Below are 21,760 nucleotides of genomic sequence, written 5' to 3'. Positions count from 1 at the left end.
GCCTCATAATGCCATGTGTAGTATTTCATTAAAGAATTGAGTTCAAGGACAGTGTGAAATGGTCTTTGAAAGAGCCTTCACAAAGAGAGAAGAAAGGAATATTTTTGCCTTTAAGAATTTTTGAAGGAAAGAATACATTTCTCTGAAAGTTTAAAAGTGAGAAATAAAAGTCTTCTTAGTGATAAAAGTATAATAATAATAATAACACTGTTGGTGCCCTGTTTTACACATGAGGAAACTGAGGTATGAAGAGAGGTTAAATAACTTGCCCAACGCTACAGGGCTGCTGAATGACAGAGCCATGACTGAAGCCCAGGCAGCCTAGTTCTAGGATCCACGTGCTTGACCATTTTGCTATTCCCTTAGGCTATCAAAAGACAAGTGAGATTTAAGATGGAAATTCCAGGTTGCTTTTGGAATTAGTTGAACTTGATTAGCTTCTAGCAAGTCTTTAGTGTTGCTTCTGAAACGGTTCCTTTAACTCAAAGGCTGTTTCCTTGAGATCCCTGGGATCTTGTAGATGAAAACTGTCACCAAGCTACCAGCTTCTTGTGACGTGTGAGGTTGTTTAAAGGTTCTGCTTAACTCGATGTTACTTCAGTGCAGTTGAGGTAAGTAAGAGCGTACAGGGACAGGGTATGGAGCTTGAAATAGAGCAAGTTCTAGCATTTTAGTTATGTAAGCTGGAAATGAAAATATGTTATAATAAATAAAAATCAAAAACTGGGCTGTAGTAAAGTCAATCCATTCTCTCCTCATTTTGCTGTGTCTTGAAGTTCACACGAATATAAAATGCCACTCTATGAAATTATTACTTTATCAATTAGACCAAAAAAACTTCCTTTTTAATACAGGATGTAGTAGAATTGTATTGATAAATATTAATACAGTTGAATATTTTGGGGTTCTTTATCAAAAGGGTAGGAAGGTTTTTGGATTTTATATCCTGAGTGCTATGTTGAAGATAGTCTTTCCTTAGCTGTCAGACTATGAGAAAAAAAATTTGATTCCTATGGAAAGGTTCTTAAGAATAAAAATAAAGGGCAGCTTTCAGTGTGCATTTCTTAGCAACACACACTTCCTGTAGCTGAATGAGTGTCTTGTTAGCCTTTATGTCTTATTGTTGGAAATACATATTTAATATTTTACAGCATTTTTACCTTTCCTATTGTTGACATGGAGGCCTGAAATTTTTTCTGGACCCATTTCTTAAACTCATCTTTAAAAAATTAGAAAAGATGGTAGAAAGCATATGTAAGAGAAACATAGTTTGAAATGAAAATCTGCAGAGTTTTATGAATGTATTAATAACTCCATTCCCATTCATATACTAACTTTTATAATATAAACCTTTTTATTTATGCTTCTTGAAGCCATCTTGATTACCTGCTGTCCACCTGGACACAAGGATACCAACTGGGGAAGAAACCATATCACATATCTTTTATAGCATAATAAAACATTATTTGAACCTCATACCAAAGATGGGTATGCATATTTATAATAGTCATTCAAAATCCTAAAACTTTTTATATGTTATCTTTTGTAATATATAATATTTCTAATATTTGGAGATCAATTTTCAAAACTTCAGGAGCAACAGTGTACAACTGGATTAATTTTGAATGTATTTTTCTCCTTTAGTATTTATTAATTTGATTAGGAGATAAATAATCATCATTAAAATTAGCATTCCAGGGCTTCCCTGGTGGCGCAGTGGTTAAGAATCCACCTGCCAATGCAGGGGACACGGGTTCGAGCCCTGGTCCAGGAAGATCCCACATGCCGTGGAGCAACTAAGCCCGTGCGCCACAACTGCTGAGCCTGCGCTCTAGAGCCCGCGAGCCACAACTACTGAAGCCCGCGTGCCTAGAGCCCGTGCTCCACAACAAGAGAAGCCACCGCAGTGAGAAGCCCGCGCACCGCAACGAGAGAAAGCCCACGAGCAGCAACAAAGACCCTGTGCACCCAAAAATAAATAAATTTATTTAAAAAAAAAAAATTAGCATTCCAACTTCCTGTGTTTTTCATAATTTAATTCTTTTAACTTAGTCAATTAATGTTATGAGCTTTGCTGTGACAAGCGTCAGTTAATTAAAAGAAAAATACAGGAATAACTGGTTAATTCTTAAGTTCCTTGTGAGAATTATTTACTTTGTGGTTCAGATTTATGTCTGAATTGGCTTTTCTTAGTCACCCACCCAGCACCAGGCTACTTTGGCCCCATAATTCAAATTTGTGTGCGTGTGTGTGCGTGTGTGTGTGTGTGTGTGTGTGTGTGTGTGTGTATAATATATATATGTATACATACAAATGTGTATATGATGAGTATGCCTAGAAGTACAAATCTTTGATAAAATGAGTTATCAATTTTGAAATCCTTGCTTACTGTGTGGATAACAAAATCTGTCATTCCAAATTAGTGTGCATAGTCGAGCACTGACCATGTTACTTTCATTGATCAGCCAGAATTAATGGAGAGCAGAATTTGTATGTTCCACAGTACTAGACATGACTGTAGTTTCAGAACCAAACTTCTGAAGTCTTGTGATCTGGTGGGAAGATTATACCTGAATCATAGATGAATACTGGGCCTAAGGATTTGGGGTTGGGGTGGGGGAATTCGAAATTAATCTTTAGTTGCTTTTAGTCATTTCTGTGATCTCGTCCACTGAAATTATAAACTGATCTTCTAAATCTTTTCTGTAGGAAATTTTGGGAGCGGTTTATTGCCCTGTGTCATGAAAATAATAGCCTACATGGAATCACTTTTGAACAGATCAAAGCTCAGCTAGAGGCTTTAGAACTAAAGAAGACATATGTGTTGAATCCACTGGCACCTGAATTTATCCCCCGGGCTCTGAGAGTGCAGCACACGGGAAATACCAACAGATTGCAGCAGTCACCCCCCAAGGTAAAGCCTGTCAGTGAAACTGAGGAGGTTAAAGAGAGAACAGTGCAGAGACGTCAGAGCTTTCTTGGGCTGCAGGTTACTTTACGTGTTGGAATTGAAGGTTACATTTGATGGCAACCAGTTTCTGCAAGGAACTCGTCCAGTGTGGACATTAATTGAAAATACAGTGTGGTGTTTAGCCATGCTGCTTAATGGCATAAGTCATCCTCAAAAAGTTTTCAAGGGGGCTTCCCTGCGGTCCGTGGGTGAGACTTCACCTTCCAGTGCAGGGGGTGCAGGTTTGATCCCTAGTCGGGGAGCTAAGATCCCACATGCCTCGCAGCCAAAAAAACCAAAACATAAAAAAACAGAAGTAATATATTGTAACAAATTCAATAAAGACTTTAAAAATGGTCCACATCAAAAAAATCTTAAAAAAAAAAAAGTTTTCAGGTACCTGGTTAGGTCTGGTGCCCTTTGTATATTATAACCTCCCGGTCCTCTCTACTGATAGACTTATTTTAGCAAGATGTGAATAAAACAAAGCAGTTTAAAAGACCGCCACACATATTAAAAGCATGCTCTTATAGAATATTATATAGCATGCTTTTACAGCATATTTTTATAAGGAACAATATAATAATAGCACTATTTGTATAAAGAAAATAGCTCTAACCTCTTGTTGGTGACCAATTCAAGTGGTGTTTGACAGAAAATTTGGCTGACTGCTTGAAGGTTACTTTAATCGACTTTGACCAGTGTTTGTTGCATAAGAAGTAGTCCAGTCATTGGGATGGGATGGGATGGGATGGGGGGGAATCAAGGCCCCCATGTCTACTTTTGAACTATAGTTATTTTGGTCAGAAACAGCTGGTTTCTTTGCTAGATTGCCTGAAAAAAAAATGCTTGCACTTACCGTCTAGAAAAGAAAGTTATGAGTGTGGCATGTTTAGTATTTGTTCTGGTTTTGGGGTGTATTTATAGTCATCAGCATGATATTAAACTTATTGACATGAATTAAGAGAGTATGCCAGTTTGGGGCTTCATTTTAAAAATGTAAAGCTTAATGTGCAAGAAATAATTATTGGTTTAATATCTTGAAGAACTTTTAGCTGAGTAAATATTAAACTGAGACGAGAACTGCTTTCTGTTTTAATGTACTGTTGTCTGAGTTTAATAAAAATGGACCTGATATACAATAATGCTTTAGTTTCTTGGGGTTAAGCAGATTAAGCATTTTGCATAACTGAATCCTCTAGATTTCTAAAGTTTAAACTATTGATAAATTAATAATCAACTTATTTATCAAATAGTTAAGTTTCTTCTGTGTGACAGCTGTTACGGTAGGTAGTAGAGAAGCAAATTAGCCCCAGTGTTCTTGCGGCAGATGGGTAACGGTCAGAGGAAGTACCACTCCACCACAGTGGAGATTTCAGGGTAATTGCACCGAGTGGATGGAGTGAGTGGGAGATTGGGGAGACTGTCAGAAACTAGAACAGAAACTCCTTTAGGGCAGAGATTTTTGCCTGTATTATTTGCTGCTCTAGCCTCTGTGCCTAGAACAACATCTGGCTTATCACAGGTGCTTAGAAGTATTTTTAAGATTAATGAGTGAAGCTTAACAAAGAGCTCATACGAAAAGCAAGAGGTGTGAGAGAGCAGGCTCTCCAGGGAACAGCAAGTAGCTTAAAGTGGGTGAAGAGTGGGAACCCAGTTAGAAACGTTTACATTTTACTGTTTTTTATTTAAATGTTTCAGAGACATTATACCTTTTGCACATTCTTAAATACAATAACTACAATAAACTTTTTACTTAATTGATCAATGTTAGCATCAATTAATGTACCATAGATGCAGCTAGATTCAAGCCATTATATCAAATGTGTACTGACCCTAAGCAAGATCCTGTGATTTGCTTTTTGTTTTTATTTTAAAGGTAAAGAAAATATATGTTGAATCCACTTGCTTTTCCAACACTGTAAACTCCCCGAGACAAAAATCCTATTCTGTATACTTCTTATGGCCTCTAGTGCCTAGCCCCACCCTGCACATAGTGGGTGCTCAGTAAGCACCTGATACGTGAATGATGGCTGTGATGCGTCCAGGAGAGTGCATGGGGCTTCCTTCTTTCAGTAGGAAGGCTGTGTAGTTAAGGACCATAGCAGCCATCTCCCCAGTTTTTCCTTTTTAACTTTTTGGGACGTTTTCTTCACTGATCCAGTAGATATCATCTGTTATTTCATTGTCACTAACACAGAGGTTCACTCAATTGTTTATATACCTGGTTATTTAAAGTTCTTTATATCATATATAATAATAATAATTTTAGGTAACTAAGTTATAGTGAGCCAAAGGTTACTTTTGTCATCATCTCTCCCTTCGCGCCCCAGTACTATATTTTACTTCTATTAAATTGTTCTGAGGATTGAATTTGTACTGGAGTCTTTTTTTATCCAACTTTCTATTGTAGAAAATTTCAAATATATACATAAATAGATGAGTATAATGAATTCCCTATCATCCAGCTTCATTAACTATCAGTTTATCCTTGATCTTATTTCAGCTGTCAGCCCACCACTCCACCACCACATATACGCACTGGAGAATTTTGAAACAAATTCCAGATGTTTTATTTCATATGCTAGAGTCTTTTGATGAAGGGGAATTTACTTGCAAGAAAAGCGTGCTGTTTCTTAAAACAGGATACTAAGCCATATAATTTCCCCCCAAGTTTCCTTAATGTTTAACTTTTAATGCAATTCTGTGCATAAGAAATATTAAAAACTAGTAAGGTTAATGTTAGCCTAAGACTTAAAATCCCAGTAAGATTTAATGTAGATAAAATCATCAGAATGCTGGGTGATGGTTACACGTGCTCCAGGACCTGCTCCCTCAGCACTGTGTCTGGCAGCAAAGCCTACCCCTAGCTCTTCACCAATCAAATGGCTTTATCCTCCTCACTAAGATGTAGGTTCTCTGGTAAGGGTTAGCGAAGGTACAGATATTAGGGGATCCAGGAGCAGGTGGTCCTAGATAAGACTCATTGCCCCACTCTCCAGGCATCGTTTATCTGTAGGAAGGCATCTGTTTCACGGTGCCTACAGAATCAGCACGTAGGAGAACAATTTGCTTGTCTTCAGTCTGCTTTCTCCTGGGCACGTGCTGGGAACAGTGTTCAGAAACTTTGCGAAGATGGGACAGATCCATTTGTACATACTATAAAAACTCTTCAGAGGATAGATAATATTCAGAAATGGGTCCTCTGAGAAGACCACAGCATTGTTTTATAGATTTTAGATTGTGAATTGTTCTTCACTGTCTGTAGCTGCTTATGTTGTGTCTCAGTGTCCAGACATCAGAAGCCGTGTCAGACTTACGTGGCTCAGTAGCCTCAGTGCCCAGCCAGGGGTGGACACATCGTGGGCCCTCATAAACATTTGTTGAATGAATAAATGGAAAATGAAAGAATGAGTGAATGAAACAATAAATACTTGAATGAATAAACGGTTGAGTAAAAAAAATGGTCCTCAAAAAACAGATGATGTGAACTACATTTGCTTATAAGCTTTCTACCAAAGGTATACATACTTCCTGAAGGTTTATTAGCAGAAGTTTGGAATTATCATTATGGAATGACTTTTCTACATAGTTAGCTCTAGCTTACTGCTGCATTGTTATTTAGTTATATGCTGCCAAACACTGTATATTTTGTATAGACCAAGCACACTTATTGCTCTACAGTTGCATGGGAAGTCTAAATATGCTAGAGGAGTTTTCCCATATTGAACTGTAACAGGGTGCTGAATTATGCTTGCAGATACGCCACTATCTTTTTGTGAGAGGCCCCAACTTGCTTTTTTCCCCCCATTCGTTCAACAGTATTCATTGAGCCAGGCGATGTTCTAAGCTCAGGGAATCAATAGTGACCTAAACAGATAACGTCCTAGGTATTTAGGTCCTTCCCAAGTTTCTTTTTCACTTGGTTTATCACACAGCACCCAGAGTGCTGATGTATATTGTCTGGCATGCTTCCAGCTTTACAGTGCAGGATCAATCCAGGCTATGGTTATTCTTTGTATTGATTTCCGATTGCTGTTGTAACAAATTAGCACAAGCCTAGTGACTTGAAATGACACCCATTTATTATCTCACATTCCTTTGAGTCAGATGTCCAGGTTTTTGTTGGTTTCTTGGCTCCAGGTCTCACAAGACCAGGATCAAGGTGTTGGTCGAATGGGCTCTTATCTGGAGGCTCTGGGAAGGATCTGCTTCTAAGGTCATGCAGGTTGTTGGCAGAATCCAGTCCTTGTGGTTGTAAGGACTGAGGTCCCTGTTTCCTTGCTGGCTGTCAGCTGGGAGCCATTCTTAGCTCTGGAGGCTTCTTTCCAGTTCTCGCATGTGGCTCTGCCTCTCAGAGCTGTCAACAGTGCATTGAAGCCTTCTCTCTCTTGGCATCTCTGACTTCCCCTTCTACCACTTGTATCTCTTCCTTGCTTTTCTTCCACATCTCTTTGACTCAGCTGGAGAGGTGTCTCTGCTTTTAGGGCTCATGTGATTAGATTGGATCGCCCCAGATAATCCAGGATAATCCTCCTATTTTAAGTCTTTAGTTACATCTGCAGAGCCCCTTTTGCCACATGACATGACAGCTCATGGGTTCCAGGGAGTAGGGTGTGTATGTCTTTGGGGGGCCTGTTGTGCCTTCCACACTGACCCAGTGACAGCGATTTCTCCACCTGACACACAGCCGCCCCTGGTTGACAAGTCCTCAGAGGCTGAGAAATCTGAATGGTTTATTAGCCTCTTGGACCGGTCTTATCTCTGCTGTGTCACTGCTCTCCTTTCTTCTGTCAGCGTGTCTGCCTCTGGCTGCTCTTGTGGTCACTTCTCATTGCTTACGCCTCTCATCTTCCACCTGTTGCTGCCGTCCCTGCTGTGTGCCATTTTCTCCTTTCCTCTGCCTGCTTTTCTTTTCACTTCTCTATTCCTCAGAAGCTTGTTTTTTGTTTGTTTTTTTTTTAATAGCTAACGACAGTCACTGTGAACATTCTCTTCTGGTTAAAGGAGCAACTCTGATTCTTTCTTGACTGTTTTTTTTCTGACATTTTAAGAGTTGGAGCTTAGCTGCCCTTGCCTACCCGTCGCTAACCAGCTGACCATAGCCTTTGATGTTTAGTGCTAACCTGAATATTTAAAGTTGCTGGCGGATAGGGAGATAAGTGAAGCATCACTGTACCTTTGCTTTGGTCAAGAACAAATTCTTCTTCTTGCTATAGGCATTATCCCCCCACTTAAGCTTTCAGATATAATGTACAAATAAAAAATTTACGTGGTGGAAGGGTAAGTTGTATAATGTGCTACTTGTGTTGTGTAATGGCTTTGTGTGTTACATTTAGCCAATGAAAAGAGAAAAAAAATTTTTTTAGTCTAGAAACTCAGAACCATATGTTTCCTCACATATTTCTGCCCCAAAGTCATCATTTTTAATGGTAGACTAGCATGCCATTGTATGAATCTGCCCTTGCTTATTTAATAAATTTTCTACTGATGGACATTTAGGTTCCTGGAAGTGCAATTATTGGGTTAAAGCATATGTACATTTCTGATGCTTTTGACATCCACATTGCTTTCTAGAAAATTCGTACATTCTCTTAAGCAGATTATGACACTGTGCATTTTCCTGTTCCTTCAGTAAATTTTACAGTTTGATGCCATGAATCATACTCAAAATATCATAAACCCCAAAGCATATTTACATTCATATTATTATTTTAAAGGTTCTCATCCTCAAGAGTTGAAGATTGATATTTTTCCCTTGAAAACGGCATTTACACTTCACCATTTAATTCATAGAAAATTTATAGAGAAGCTGCAAAGGAATAGAATTTAGGTTTCAGTCATATTGATGCATATTTCTTTTTATAAAAACATTAATTTAAAAAGAAAAAAGAATTTTAGATATCCTTAATTTGATGTTGAGGAAACTTGAGGCCTAGCACCATGACTTAATGTTTTTATTTTATTTATTTTTGGCTGTGTTGGGTCTTCGTTGCTGCGCACAGGCTTTCTCTAGTTGAGGCAAGCGGGGGCTACTCTTCATTGTGGTGTGCGGGCTTCTCATTGCGGTGGCTTCTCGTTGCGGAGGACAGGCTCTAGGCACACAGGCTTCAGTAGTTGCGGTGCGTGGGCTTAGTACTTGTGGTGCATGGGCTTAGTTGCTCTGCGGCAGGTGGGATCTTCCCAGACCAGGGATCGAACCCATGTCCCTTGCATTGGCAGGCGGATTCTAAGCCACTGCACCACCAGGGGAGTCCCTGACTTAATGTTTAAAAAGAAGGCTGGCTCAAAGGCCTCTAACGGTTATTAATTACAGACTCACAGTCTTTACATTTTAATTGTTGCTATATACATTTATTTTGCATGGAATGAGGAAAATGGTTTTTGTTCTTTAATATTAGGTGTGTTTAAATTATTATACATTTGTGTTTTTCTGTAAAGGGGAAAAGCCTCCATCATATCCAGAATGATCATTTCCAGAATGATGGAATTGGTAAGTGGAAAAATTAGCCCTATGAAAGCTTGCTTTTATGATGTAAGACGTTTATTCCAAATTTTGTCATTTAGAAAGAGGAGGATGGAGAGGGACACACACACACACACACACACACACACACACACACACACACTGACACTTTGGAGCTCATGTAACTCTTTTATTCAACACATCTGTTCTTGTGAATGCTTTGATATGTCATTTCTGAAAAGAGGTGATTTTGTAGGTACCAAGGTACATATATATAGAAGTTTTGAGGATGAACATTTAAGCCTCCTATGCAACATAAGTTTTTGGAACATATTTATATCCTACAAATGTTGGGTATACAAATTTTCAAGATAAAGTTTATTTAAGTGATTTAAAATGTTGCAGAATTATGCTCTTAAAACAATAACTGCTTAACTGTTTTGTATGTGGCTGTGCTACAGTTGCAACTCAAAACTTTATTCTGAAGAATTGTTTACGTTTTCTAGTCTCAGAAGAATGTTTACTGTATGGTTTTCTCTCTTGAAGGACACATCTCCAGCTCCTTGCAAGACATTTAAAATTATGCTAGTTTTTACAAGGAATACTTTGTATATCTCAAGCTAATTTTAGGGAATATGGTAAAGTGATTGTTTTTTTAATATGCTCTACTCTTTCACACTGATAACTCTTTGAATATAAGATACCTTATGGCAAAGCTGGGGAATGTGTTTTGCTGTTGGATGATTTTAATTATTTTTGTTTACGTGAATATGTACAGCTATTGAGTGCATCCTTTCTCTATTTGTTTTTCAGTTCAGCCCAATCCTTCTGTGCTTATTGGCAACCCTATTAGAGCATATACCCCTCCACCTCCTCTTGGACCTCACCCAAATTTGGGGAAATCTCCAAGCCCTGTTCAAAGAATAGATCCTCACACTGGGACAAGTATTCTTTATGTACCTGCTGTCTATGGAGGGAATGTAGTTATGTCCGTGCCTTTACCTGTAAGTAGATGTTTAAGATACTCTCTGTTGAATGAATAAGATAAAATAGGCTTCAGTAAATCAGTGACTATCCCAAATAGTGTTCTACTAATCTGTCTCTCTCTTTTCTTTTTTTTCTTTTTTTTTTTTTTTTGGTTTTCAATGTCTGTAAGCTTCTTTCATTCAAAGCAGCTCTTATGACCAAAGAAATGTGAATTGTTGCTTAAAATTTGTTACTATTTTGTCAGTGGCTATGAAGAAATCTGTAAATTGGGTGTTTTGATTGAAAAGCCTTTGTATTGTCTTAAGTATTTTTACTGGGGAAAATTGGGCCAAAAGTTAACAGAGCTAGTAAATTGGACTCTTGTTTTGTAAAGTGATGTTTTATTTTATCTTTTGCTTTTTCATTCTTATATAATTCACTAACCCTAAGAAATACAGTTCTTTGGAGGAGGCAAAAAGGTTTGGATTAGCCTAGCTCCCTTGGATCTAAATTTATCTGAGAAATTCCACACCTTATGAAATCCTACTGGCACTTAAAAACATCATTAAATCATTTCTAAGACTATAGATTTTTAGAGGGCTTCCATCTTATGTTAAAACTCATTTTTCTTTTCTTTAAGATTTTTGAGTATTTTGGTAATTAAAAAAATTTGCTGTTTACTAATATTTCCAAATTCAGGAATTTTAGCCTAGAAAATATTTCTTCATTTAAGATAAGTACTGTAGCTTCAGGTAGAGGTGATCATTGTCAAGGATCTTTGGCACCCCTGCCTACACCCCCAAAATGCAAAAACGCCTAGCTGCCAACATTTTCCAGCCATGTTGGTCATGGTGGTTCACAATCCCGGCAGCCAGTGAGAATAACTGTCAATAAGAAATATGTCATTTATGTCGACTCCCCATAGACTTTCCATTTTAGCTGAGTTATTTCTTCCCAGACAGCCTGGCAACATTATACATCATCTGCTTTAAATAGTAAGTCCCTTGGGATTTATATTTCATTTTACTAGGTCAAAGAGACTTTTAAAGATTTCTAAGAGTCTGAATTTAACAGTTGTATTATAATAAAATAATAGGGGTGGTAGCTCAGATGTCATTGTGTTTATTCATTTTATATTAATATGCAGAGATTATATATTTTGACACACCTAAAGAAATTTTCTGTTTCTGTGGTTTAATTAATCAGAAGCATTAATTAAATTAATGACCTGTTTGAATTTTGCCTACAGTAAATGAACATTAAATGATTTGGTTATTCATATAAAATAGTAATACATATTTTTTGAGTTGAGACTCCTTAGACCGAATTTTTTCTTAAATTTTTTCCCTGTTCTCTTATTCAAGTTTATTAAACTGTATATCTATGCAGTTATGACTTTAAAAGACAGTTTTCATGGTAATCAGTGACATATATGCATTCATACTGAGGGGAATTGATTCAAGACTATAAAATGATTTGATGCCTCAAGGAATAATTACCAATTTTAAGTCCTTGATTTCTTCCTAACCTAGTGTGTAAGGGAAGTGGTCAGTTTTCCCTTACATACTAAAGATTCAAGGAGCTTTTTTTTTTTTTTTTTTGCCAGTTGAGATATAGCAGTCATTCTACCAGTTGGTACTATTAGCATTCATTTTGTAGTTATTCATTTTGATAAAATTAACATCTCTGTGTGTGTTTGCTCTTTCCTAATTAATAGCACTATAGCAGTTTGCCTTTCAAAATGTACTGAAAGCAATTATTTTATTTCTTATAATAACCTAGGTACCATGGACAGGATACCAGGGTAGGTTTGCAGTTGATCCTCGAATCATTACACACCAGGCAGCCATGGCCTACAATATGAACCTCTTACAGACACATGGGCGGGGGTCTCCTATACCTTATGGCCTTGGGCATCACCCACCTGTCAGCATAGGGCAGACGCAAAGCCAGCATCAGGAGAAGGACCAACATGAGCAGAGTCGAAACGGTGAGTTGCTGCTGTTCTCGTGCCCCTAAACTGACGACGCGCCAGGTTGTGAGTTGCTGTGCTGTTCTCGTGCTCCTAGACTGACGACATGCCAGGTTGTATCAACGCATAAGTTTCCTTTAACAGTGCGAGTGTTAACTCGTTCATAGATTATAAGCCTTTTCGAGGAGGAATCTGATGTAAAAACTGTGGATCCTCTCTCCAGAAGATACAGATACGTGCACAGATACAAAACTTAGATGTAACCTACCACTTACGATTGATGGTGTCAATTTCCTGGAAAAATGTTAATATTTAGATTTTTTTTAAATGGTAGTCATTTAAGATTGAGACAGAAAACCCTCTCCTGTTAAACATTTTTGTTGACCCAAAATATTTTTGTAGCATACTAAACATTAATGGTACTGTGGCAATAGTTTATTTAAAGAAGTTATTTCTTATGCAAATCGTAGTCTCTTGTCTACTAGAATTATAAATAAGGAAAAATTGCCCTGTGTAATTTTTAAAGTCAGGTTTATCGAGGTATAATTTATATAGAGTAAAATCCACCCTTTTAGAATGTAGTTTGATGTGTTTTGACAAATACACAGAGCTGTTCACCACCACCAGTATCAAGATTCAGGGTGTTTACATTTCAGACAACTCCCTCCTGTCCCTTTGCAGTCACTTTCCTCCTCCAGCCCCAGCCCTGGGCAACCACTGATCTGACTTTTGTGCCTATACCTTGGTCTTTTCTCTAGTTTGTCATATAAATGGAATCATAGTGTCTGGCTTCATTCACTTAGCTTAATGCTTTTGAGATTTATTTGTGTTGTCTGTGTCAGTTGTTTGTTCCTTTTTGCTGTTGATTAGTATTCCCTTATATGGATGAACCACAGTGTTTCTTATCTCTTCATCAGTTGTTTTTATCTATCCTTAATTATTTCTGATTTTTGGCTCTTATGAGTAAAGCTGCTGTGAACATACGTATTGAAGATATTTTCATTTCTCTTGGGTAAATACCCAGGACTGAGCTTGTTGAGTACATTCGTTAACTTTATAAGAAACTGCTGTACTGTTTTCCAAAGCGGCCAAACCATTCTTCGTTTCTGGTACGTGTGAGATTTCCAGTTGCTCCACATTCTCGTTAGTACTTGGTATTGTCAGTCTTGTTAATTTTACCCTTGCTTGTGGGTATCTGATAGTATCTGATTGTTGTATTAATTTGCATGTTCCTAATGACTAATGATGTTGAGTATCTTTTCATTGGGCTTATTTGCCACCTGTATATCTTTGATGAAGTGTCTATTTGTATCTTTTGTCCACTTTTTTATTGGTTTGTCTTACGAAGTTATAAGAGTTCTGTATACATTCTGAATACAAATCTTTAATTAGATATATGTTTTGAAAATATTTTCTCCCAGGATATGGCTTGCCTTTTGATTTTCTCAACAGTATCTTTCAAAGAATAAAAGTTTACCTTTTTGATGAAGTCCAGTTTATCCAATTTTTTCTTCTTTGGGTCATGTTTTTGGTGTTACATCAAATTTTTTTTGCCTAATCCAAGATCACAAAGATCTTCCGTGTTTTTTTCTAGACGTTTCATAGTCTTAGCTCTTATATTAGGTCTCCTTTGAGTTAATTTTTATATGTGGTGTGAGGTAAGAATTGAAGGGTTTTTTTGTTCTCATTTTGTTTTGTTTTTACATATATGTATGCTCAGTTGTTCTAACACCGTTTGTTGAAAATACTCTCCTTCCTCCATTAAGATGACTTGGTATCTTTGTTGAAAATCAGTTTACTGCCTATGTGAAGTCTCTGTCATCTTCTATTGATGCATATGTTTGTTCATGCCAAATATACTGTCTTGATTACTGTAGCTTCATAAAAGCCTTCAAATCAGGTAGTATGAGTCCTCCAACTTTGTTTTTCTTTTCCAAAATTGTGTATTCCAGGTCCTTTGCATTTCCACATACATTTTAGAATCAGCTCGTGAGTTTCTACAAAAAAAAGCCTGCTGGGATTTTGATTGGGATTGTGTGGAATCTGTAGGTCAATTTGGGGGAGAGCTGACATCTTAATATTTAGTCTTCTGTTATATGCACGCGGTGTCTCTCTCTTCTTTAAGGTCTTTACTTTCAGCCTTTAAAAAAAAAGAGTTTTTAGAATACAACTCTTGCACTTATTTTGTTAAGGCAAAAGCTTAGATTAATAGAGGTATCTTAGTGTTAGAATTTTCCTCCTCAGTAGTGTATCCCACAAAATTCCAGTGTTCTATTTTTATTTCATTCAGTTCAGTACACTTTCTAGTTTCTCTTAAAATTAGATCCATGGATTATTTAGAAAGGTGAGTTTGGGTGAGTTATTGGGGATTTTCTAAGAATTTTTCTGTTAACTGATTCCTAGTTTTAATTCCATTGTGGTAAGGGAACATATTTTGCATGACTTGAATCCTTTTGAATTGATTGAGATTTCTTTTATGGCTCAGGATATGGTGTATCTTTATAAATGTTCCATGTACATTTGAGAAGAATGGAGTGCTCTAGTGCTATAGGTCAAGTTGGTTGATACGATTATTCAAGTCTACTTTATCTTTGCTGATTTTCTGTCTACGTTGAAAAAAAAAGAATATTGAATTCTCCAAACATAATTGGTATTTATCTATTTTTCCTTTAAGTTTTAAAATTTAATTTATTTTTTATACAGCAGTTTCTTATTAGTCATCAATTTTATACGCATCAGTGTATACATGTCAATCCCAATCACCCAATTCATCACACCACCATCCCCCACTGCCACTTTCCCCCCTTGGTGTCCATACATTTGTTCTCTGCATCTGTGTCTCTATTGCTGCCCTGCAAACCGGTTCATCTGTACCATTTTGCTACATTCCACATATATGCGTTAATGTACGATATTTGTTTTTCTCTTTCTGACTTATTTCACTCTTTATGACAGTCTCAAGATCCATCCACGTCTCTACCAATGACGCAATTTCATTCCTTTTTATGGTTGAGTAATTCCATTGCATACATGTACTACATCTTCATCCATTCGTCTGTCGATGGGCATTTAGGTTGCTTCCATGACCTGGCTATTGTTAATAGTGCTGCAGTGAACATTGTGCTGCATGTGTCTTTTTGTATTATGGTTTTCTCTGCGTATATTATGCTCAGTAGTGGGATTGCTGGGTCATATGGTAATTCTATTTTTAGTTGGTTTTGTTTTTTTTTTGCGGTACGCGGGCCTCTCACTGCTGTGGCCACTCCCGTTGCGGAGAACAGGCTCCGGATGCGCAGGCTCAGTGGCCATGGCTCATGGGCCCAGCCGCTCCGTGGCATGTGGGATCTTCCCTGACTGGGGCACGAACCCGTGTCCCCTGCATCGGCAGGTGGACTCTCAACCACTGTGCCACCAGGGAAGCCCTATTTTTAGTTTTTTAAGGAACCTCCATACTGTTCTCCATAGTGGCTGTATCAATTTGCATTCCCACCAACAGTGCAAGAGGGTTCCCTTTTCTCCACACCCTCTCCAGCATTTGTGGTTTGTAGATTTTCTGATGAGGCCCATTCTAACCGGTGTGAGGTGATACCTCATTGTAGTTTTGACTTGCATTTCTCTAATAATTAGTGATGTTGAGCAGCTTTTCATGTGCTTCTTGGCCATCTGTATGTCTTCTTTGGAGAAATGTCTATTTAGGTCTTCTGCCCATTTCTTGATTGGATTGTTTGTTTTTTTAATATTGAGCTGCATGAGCTGTTTATATGTTTTGGAGATTAATCCTTTGTCTGTTGATTCCTTTGCAAATATTTTCTCCCATTCTGAGGGTTGTCTTTTCGTCTTGTTTGTAGTTTCCTTTGCTGTTCAAAAGCTTTTAAGTTTCATTAGGTCCCATTTTTTAATTTTTGTTTTTATTTCCATTACTCTAGGAGGTAGATCTCAAAAAGATCTTGCTGTGATTTATGTCAAAGAGTGTTCTGCCTATATTTTCCTCTAAGAGTTTTATAGTGTCTGGTCTTACATTTAGGTCTCTAATCCATTTTGAGTTAATTTTTGTGTATGGTGTCAGGGAGTGTTCTAATTTCATTCTTTTACATGTAGCTGTCCAGTTTTCCCAGCACCACTTATTGAAGAGACTGTCTTTTCTCCATTGTATATCCTTGCCTCCTTTGTCATAGATTAGTTGACCACAGGTGCATGGGTTTATCTCTGGGCTTCCTATCCTGTTCCATTGATCTATATTTCTGGTTTTGTGCCAGTACCATACTGTCTTGATTACTGTAGCTTTGTAGTATAGTCTGAAGTCAGGGAGTCTGATTCCTCCAGCTCCGTTTTTTTACCTCAAGACTGCTTTGGCTATTCAGGGTCTTTTGTGTCTCCCTACAAATTTTAAGACTTTTTGTTCTAGTTCTGTAAAAAATGCCACTGGTAATTTGATAGGGATTGCATTGAATCTGTAGATTGCTTTGGGTAGTATAGTCATTTTTACAGTATGGATTCTTCCAACCCAAGAACATGGTATACCTCTCCATCTGTTTGTGTCATCTTTGATTTCTTTCATCAGTGTCTTACAGTTTTCTGAGTACAGGTCTTTTACCTCCTTAGGTAGGTTTATTCCTAGGTATTTTGTTCTTTTTATTTCAGTGGTGAATGGGATTGTTCCCTTAATTTCTCTTTCTGATCTTTCGTTGTTAGTGTATAGGAATGCAAGCAATTTCTGTGCATTAATTTTGTATCCTGCAACTTTACCGAATTCATTGATTAGCTCTAGTAGTTTTCTGGTGGCATCTTTAGGATTCTCTGTATAGTATCACGTCATCTGCAAACAGTGACAGTTTTACTTCTTCTTTTGCAATTTGTATTCCTTTTATTTCTTTTTCTTCTCTGATTGCCGTGGCTAGCACTTCCGAAACGATGTTGAATAATACTGGCGAGGATGGACATCCTTGTCACGTTCATTATCTTAGAGGAAATGCTTTCAGTTTTTCACCATTGAGAATGATGTTTGCTGTGGGTTTGTCGTATATGGCCTTTATTATGTTGAGGTAGGTTTCCTCTCTGCCCACTTTCTGGAGAGTTTTTATCATAAATATGTGTTGAATTTTGTCAAAAGCTTTTTCTGCATCTATTGAGATGATCATATGTTTTTTATTCAGTTTGTTAATATGGTGTATCACATTGGTTGATTTGTGTGTACTGAAGAATCCTTGCATCCTTGGGATAAATCCCACTTGATCATGGTGTATGATCCTTTTAATGTGTTGTTGGATTCTGTTTGCTAATATTTTGTTGAGGATTTTTGCATCTGTATTCATCAGTGATATTGGTCTGTAATTTCCTTCTCCTGTAGTATCTCTGTCTGGTTTTGGTATCAGGATGATGGCGGCCTCGTAGAATGAGTTTGGGAGTGTTCCTTCCTCTGCAGTTTTTTGGAAGAGTTTGAGAAGGATGGGTGTTAGCTCTTCTCTAAATGTTTGATAGAATTCACCTGTGAAGCCGTCTGGTCCTGGACTTTTGTTTGTTGGAAGATTTTTAATCACAGTTTCAATTTCATTACTTGCTTGTGATTGGTCTGTTCATATTTTCCATTTCTTCCTGGTTCAGTCTTGGAAGGTTATACCTTGCTAAGAATTTGTCCGTTTCTTCTGGCATAGAGTTGCTTGTAGTAGTCTCTTGTGATGCTTTATATTTCTCCGGTGTCCATTGTAACTTCTCCTTTTTCATTTCTAATTTTACTGATTTGTGTCCTCTCCCTCGTTTTCTTGTTGAGTCTGGCTAAAGGTTTATCAGTTTCGTTTATCTTCTCAGAGAACTAATTTTTAGTTTTATTGATCTGTGCTATAGTTTTCTTTGTTTCTATTTCATTTATTTCTGCTCTGATCTTTATGATTTCTTTCCTTCTACTAACTTTGGGTTTTGTTTGTTCTTCTTTTTCTAGTTCCTTTAGGTGTAAGGTTAGATTGTTTATTTGAGATTTTTCTTGTTTCTTGAGGTAGGCTTGTATTGCTATAAACTTCCCTCTTAGAACTACTTTTGCTGCATCCCATAGGTTTTGGATCATTGTGTTTTCATTGTCATTTGTCTTTAGGTATTTTTTTAATTTCCTCTTTGATTTCTTCAGTGCTCTCTTAGTTATTTAGTAACGTATTGTTTAGCCTCCATGTGTTTGTGTTTTTTTCATTTTTTTTCCCTGTAATTGATTTCTAATCTCATGGTGTTGTGGTTGGAAAAGATGCTTGATATGATTTCAGTTTGCTTAAATTTACTGAGGCTTGATTTGTGACCCAAGATGTGATCTATCCTGGAGAATGTTCTATATGCACGTGAGAAGAAAGTGTAATCTGCTGGTTTTGGATGGAATGTCCTATAAATATCAATTAAATTTGTCTGGTCTATTGTGTCATTTAAAGCTTGTGTTTCCTTATTAATTTTCTGTCTGGATGATCTGTCCATTGGTGCAAGTGAAGTGTTAACGTCCCTCACTATTACTGTTTTACTGTCGATTTCCTCTTTTATACCTGTTAGCAGTTGCCTTATGTATTGAGGTGCTCCCATGTTGGGTGCATATATAATTGTTATATCTTCTTCTTGGATTGATCCCTTGATCATTATGTAGTGTCCTTCCTCGTCTCTTGTAACATTCTTTATTTAAAGTCTATTTTATCTGGTATGAATATTGCTACTCCAGCTTTCTTTTGATTTCCATTTGCATGGAATATTCTTTTCCATCCCCTCCCTTTCAGTCTGTATGTGTCCCTAGGTCTGAAGTGGGTCTCTTGTAGACAGCATATATATGGGTCTTGTTCCTGTATCTATTCAGTGAGCCTGTGTCTTTTGGTTGGAGCATTTAATCCATTCACGTTTAAGGTAATTATCAATATATATGTTCCTATCACCATTTTCTTAATTGTTATGGGTTTGTTTTTGTAGGTCCTTTTCTTCTCTTGTGTTTCCCACTTAGAGAAGTTCCTTTAGCGTTTGTTGTAGAGCTGGTTTGTTGGTGCTGAATTCTCTTAGCTTTTGCTTGTCTATAAAGCTTTTGATTTCTCCATCAAATCTGAATGAGATCCTTGCCCTGTAGAGTAACCTTGGTTGTAGGTTCTTCCCTTTGATCACTTTAAATACATCATGCCACTCCTTTCTGGGTTGTAGAGTTTCTGCTGAGAAATCAGGTGTTAACCTCATGGGAGTTCCCTTGTATGTTATTTGTCGTTTTTCCCTTGTTGCTTTCAATAATTTTTCTTTGTCTTTAATTTTTGTCAATTTTATTACTATGTATCTCGTTGTGTTTCTCCTTGGGTTTATCCTGGCTGGGACTCTTTGCGCTTCCTGGACTTGGGTGGCTGTTTCCTTTACCATGTTAGGGAAGTTTTCAACTGTAATCTCTTCAGATATTTTTTCGGGTCCTTTCTCTCTCTCTTCTCCTTCTGGGACCCCTATAATGGGAATGTTGTTGTGTTTAATGTTGTCCCAGAGGTCTCTGGCTGTCTTCATTTCTTTTCATTCTTTTTTTCTTTATTCTCTTGCATGGCAGTGAATTCCACAATTCTGTCTTCCAGGTCACTTATCCGTTCTTCTGCCTCAGTTATTCTGCTATTGATTCCTTGTAGTTTTCATTTCAGTTATTGTATTGTTCATCTCTGTTTGTTTGTTCTTTAATTCTTCCAGGTCTTTGTTAAACATTTCTTACATCTTCTTGATCTTTGCCTCCATTCTTTTTCCGAGGTCCTGGATCATCTTCACTATCATTATTCTGAATTCTTTTTCTGGAAGGTTGCCTATCTCCACTTCATTTAGTTGTTTTTCTGGGGTTTTATCTTGTTTCTTCATCTGGTACATAGTCCTCTGCCTTTTCATTTTGTCTGTCTTTCTGCGAATATGATTTTCCCTCCACAGGTTACAGAGTTGTAGTTCTTCTTGCTTCTGCTGTCTGCCCTCTGGTGGATGAGGCTATCTAAGAGGCTTGTGCAAGCTTCCTGATGGGAGAGACTGGTGGTGGGTAGAGCTGGGTGTTGCTTTGTTGGGCAGAGCTCAGTAAAACTTTAATCCACTTGTCTGCTGATGGATGGGGTTGGGTTCCCTCCCTGTTGCTTGTTTAGCCTGAGGCGACCCAGCACTGGAGCCTACTGGCTCTTTGGTAGGGCTAATGGTGGACTCTGGGAGGGCTCATGCCAAGGAGTACTTCCCAGAACTTCTGCTGCCAGTGTCCTTGTCCCCACGGTGAGCCATAGCCACCCCCTGCCTCTGCAGGAGACCCTCCAACACTAACAGGTAGGTCTGGTTCAGTCTCCTATGGGGTCACTGCTCCTTCCCCTGGGTCCCGATGCACATACTGCTTTGTGTGTGCCCTCCAAGTGTGGAGTCTCTCTTTCCCCTAGTCCTGTCGAAGTCTTGCAGTCAAATCCCACTAGGCTTCAAAGCCTGATTCTCTAGGAATTCCTCCTCCCATTGCCGGACCCCCAGTTTGGGAAGCCTGACGTGGGGCTCAGAACCTTCACTCCAGTGGATGGACTTCTGTGGTGTAAATGTTCTCCAGTTTGTGAGTCACCCACCCAGTGGTCATGGGATTTGATTTTATTGTGATTGCACCCCTCCAACTGTCTCATTGCGGCGTCTCCTTTGTCTTTGGATGTGGGGTATCTTTTTTTTTTTAAACATCTTTATCGGAGTATAATTGCTTTACAATGGTGTGTTAGTTTCTGCTGTATGACAAAGTGAATCAGCTATACATATACATATATCCCCGTATCCCCTCCATCTTGCGTCTCCCTCCCACCCTCCCTATCCCACCCCTCTAGGTGGTCACAAAGCACCGAGCTGATCTCCCTGTGCTATGCGGCTGCTTCCCACTAGCTATCTGTTTTACATTTGGTAGTGTATATATGTCCATGCCACTCTCTCACTTCATCCCAGCTTACCCTTCCCCCTCCCCGTGTCCTCAAGTCCATTCTCTATGCCTGCATCTTTATTCCTGTCCTACCCCTAGGTTCATCAGAACCTTTTTTTTTCTTTTTTTTTTTTAGATTCCATGTATTTGTGTTAGCATACGGTATTTGTTTTTCTCTTTCTGACTTACTTCACTCTGTATGACACACTCTAGGTCCATCCACCTCAGTACAAATGACTCAGTTTCGTTTCCTTCTATGACTGAGTAATACTCCATTGTATATATGTGCCACATCTTCTTTATCCATTCATCTGTCGTTGGACACTTAGGTTGCTTCCATGTCCTGGCTATTGTAATTAGTGCTGCAATGAACACTGTGGTACATGACTCTTTTTGAATTATGGTTTTCTCAGGGTATATGCCCAGTAGTGGATTGCTGGGTCCTATGGTAATTCTATTTTAGTTCTTTAAGGAACCTCCATACTGTTCTCCATAGTGGCTGTATCAATTTACATTCCCATC

At 38.0% G+C, this 21,760-nt stretch overlaps 1 protein-coding gene across 8 annotated transcripts in view; it reads left to right on the top strand.

The window, feature by feature from the left end:
* The window catches only part of HELZ (helicase with zinc finger), a 156,792-nt gene that overhangs the window by 91,013 nt on the left and 44,019 nt on the right, over positions 1-21,760 (top strand). For all 8 annotated transcript variants that reach the window (XM_019938638.3, XM_019938631.3, XM_033846480.2 and 5 more), the window contains 4 exons: positions 2,710-2,914; positions 9,392-9,443; positions 10,230-10,420; positions 12,165-12,372. In XM_019938638.3, the coding sequence (XP_019794197.2) occupies positions 2,710-2,914; positions 9,392-9,443; positions 10,230-10,420; positions 12,165-12,372 (656 nt within the window). The remainder of the gene's footprint in view (positions 1-2,709; positions 2,915-9,391; positions 9,444-10,229; positions 10,421-12,164; positions 12,373-21,760) is intronic.

Source organism: Tursiops truncatus, chromosome 20 (assembly GCF_011762595.2).
Source record: "Tursiops truncatus isolate mTurTru1 chromosome 20, mTurTru1.mat.Y, whole genome shotgun sequence".
NCBI lineage: Eukaryota > Metazoa > Chordata > Mammalia > Artiodactyla > Delphinidae > Tursiops > Tursiops truncatus.
This window is presented reverse-complemented; position numbering and strand designations above follow the sequence as displayed.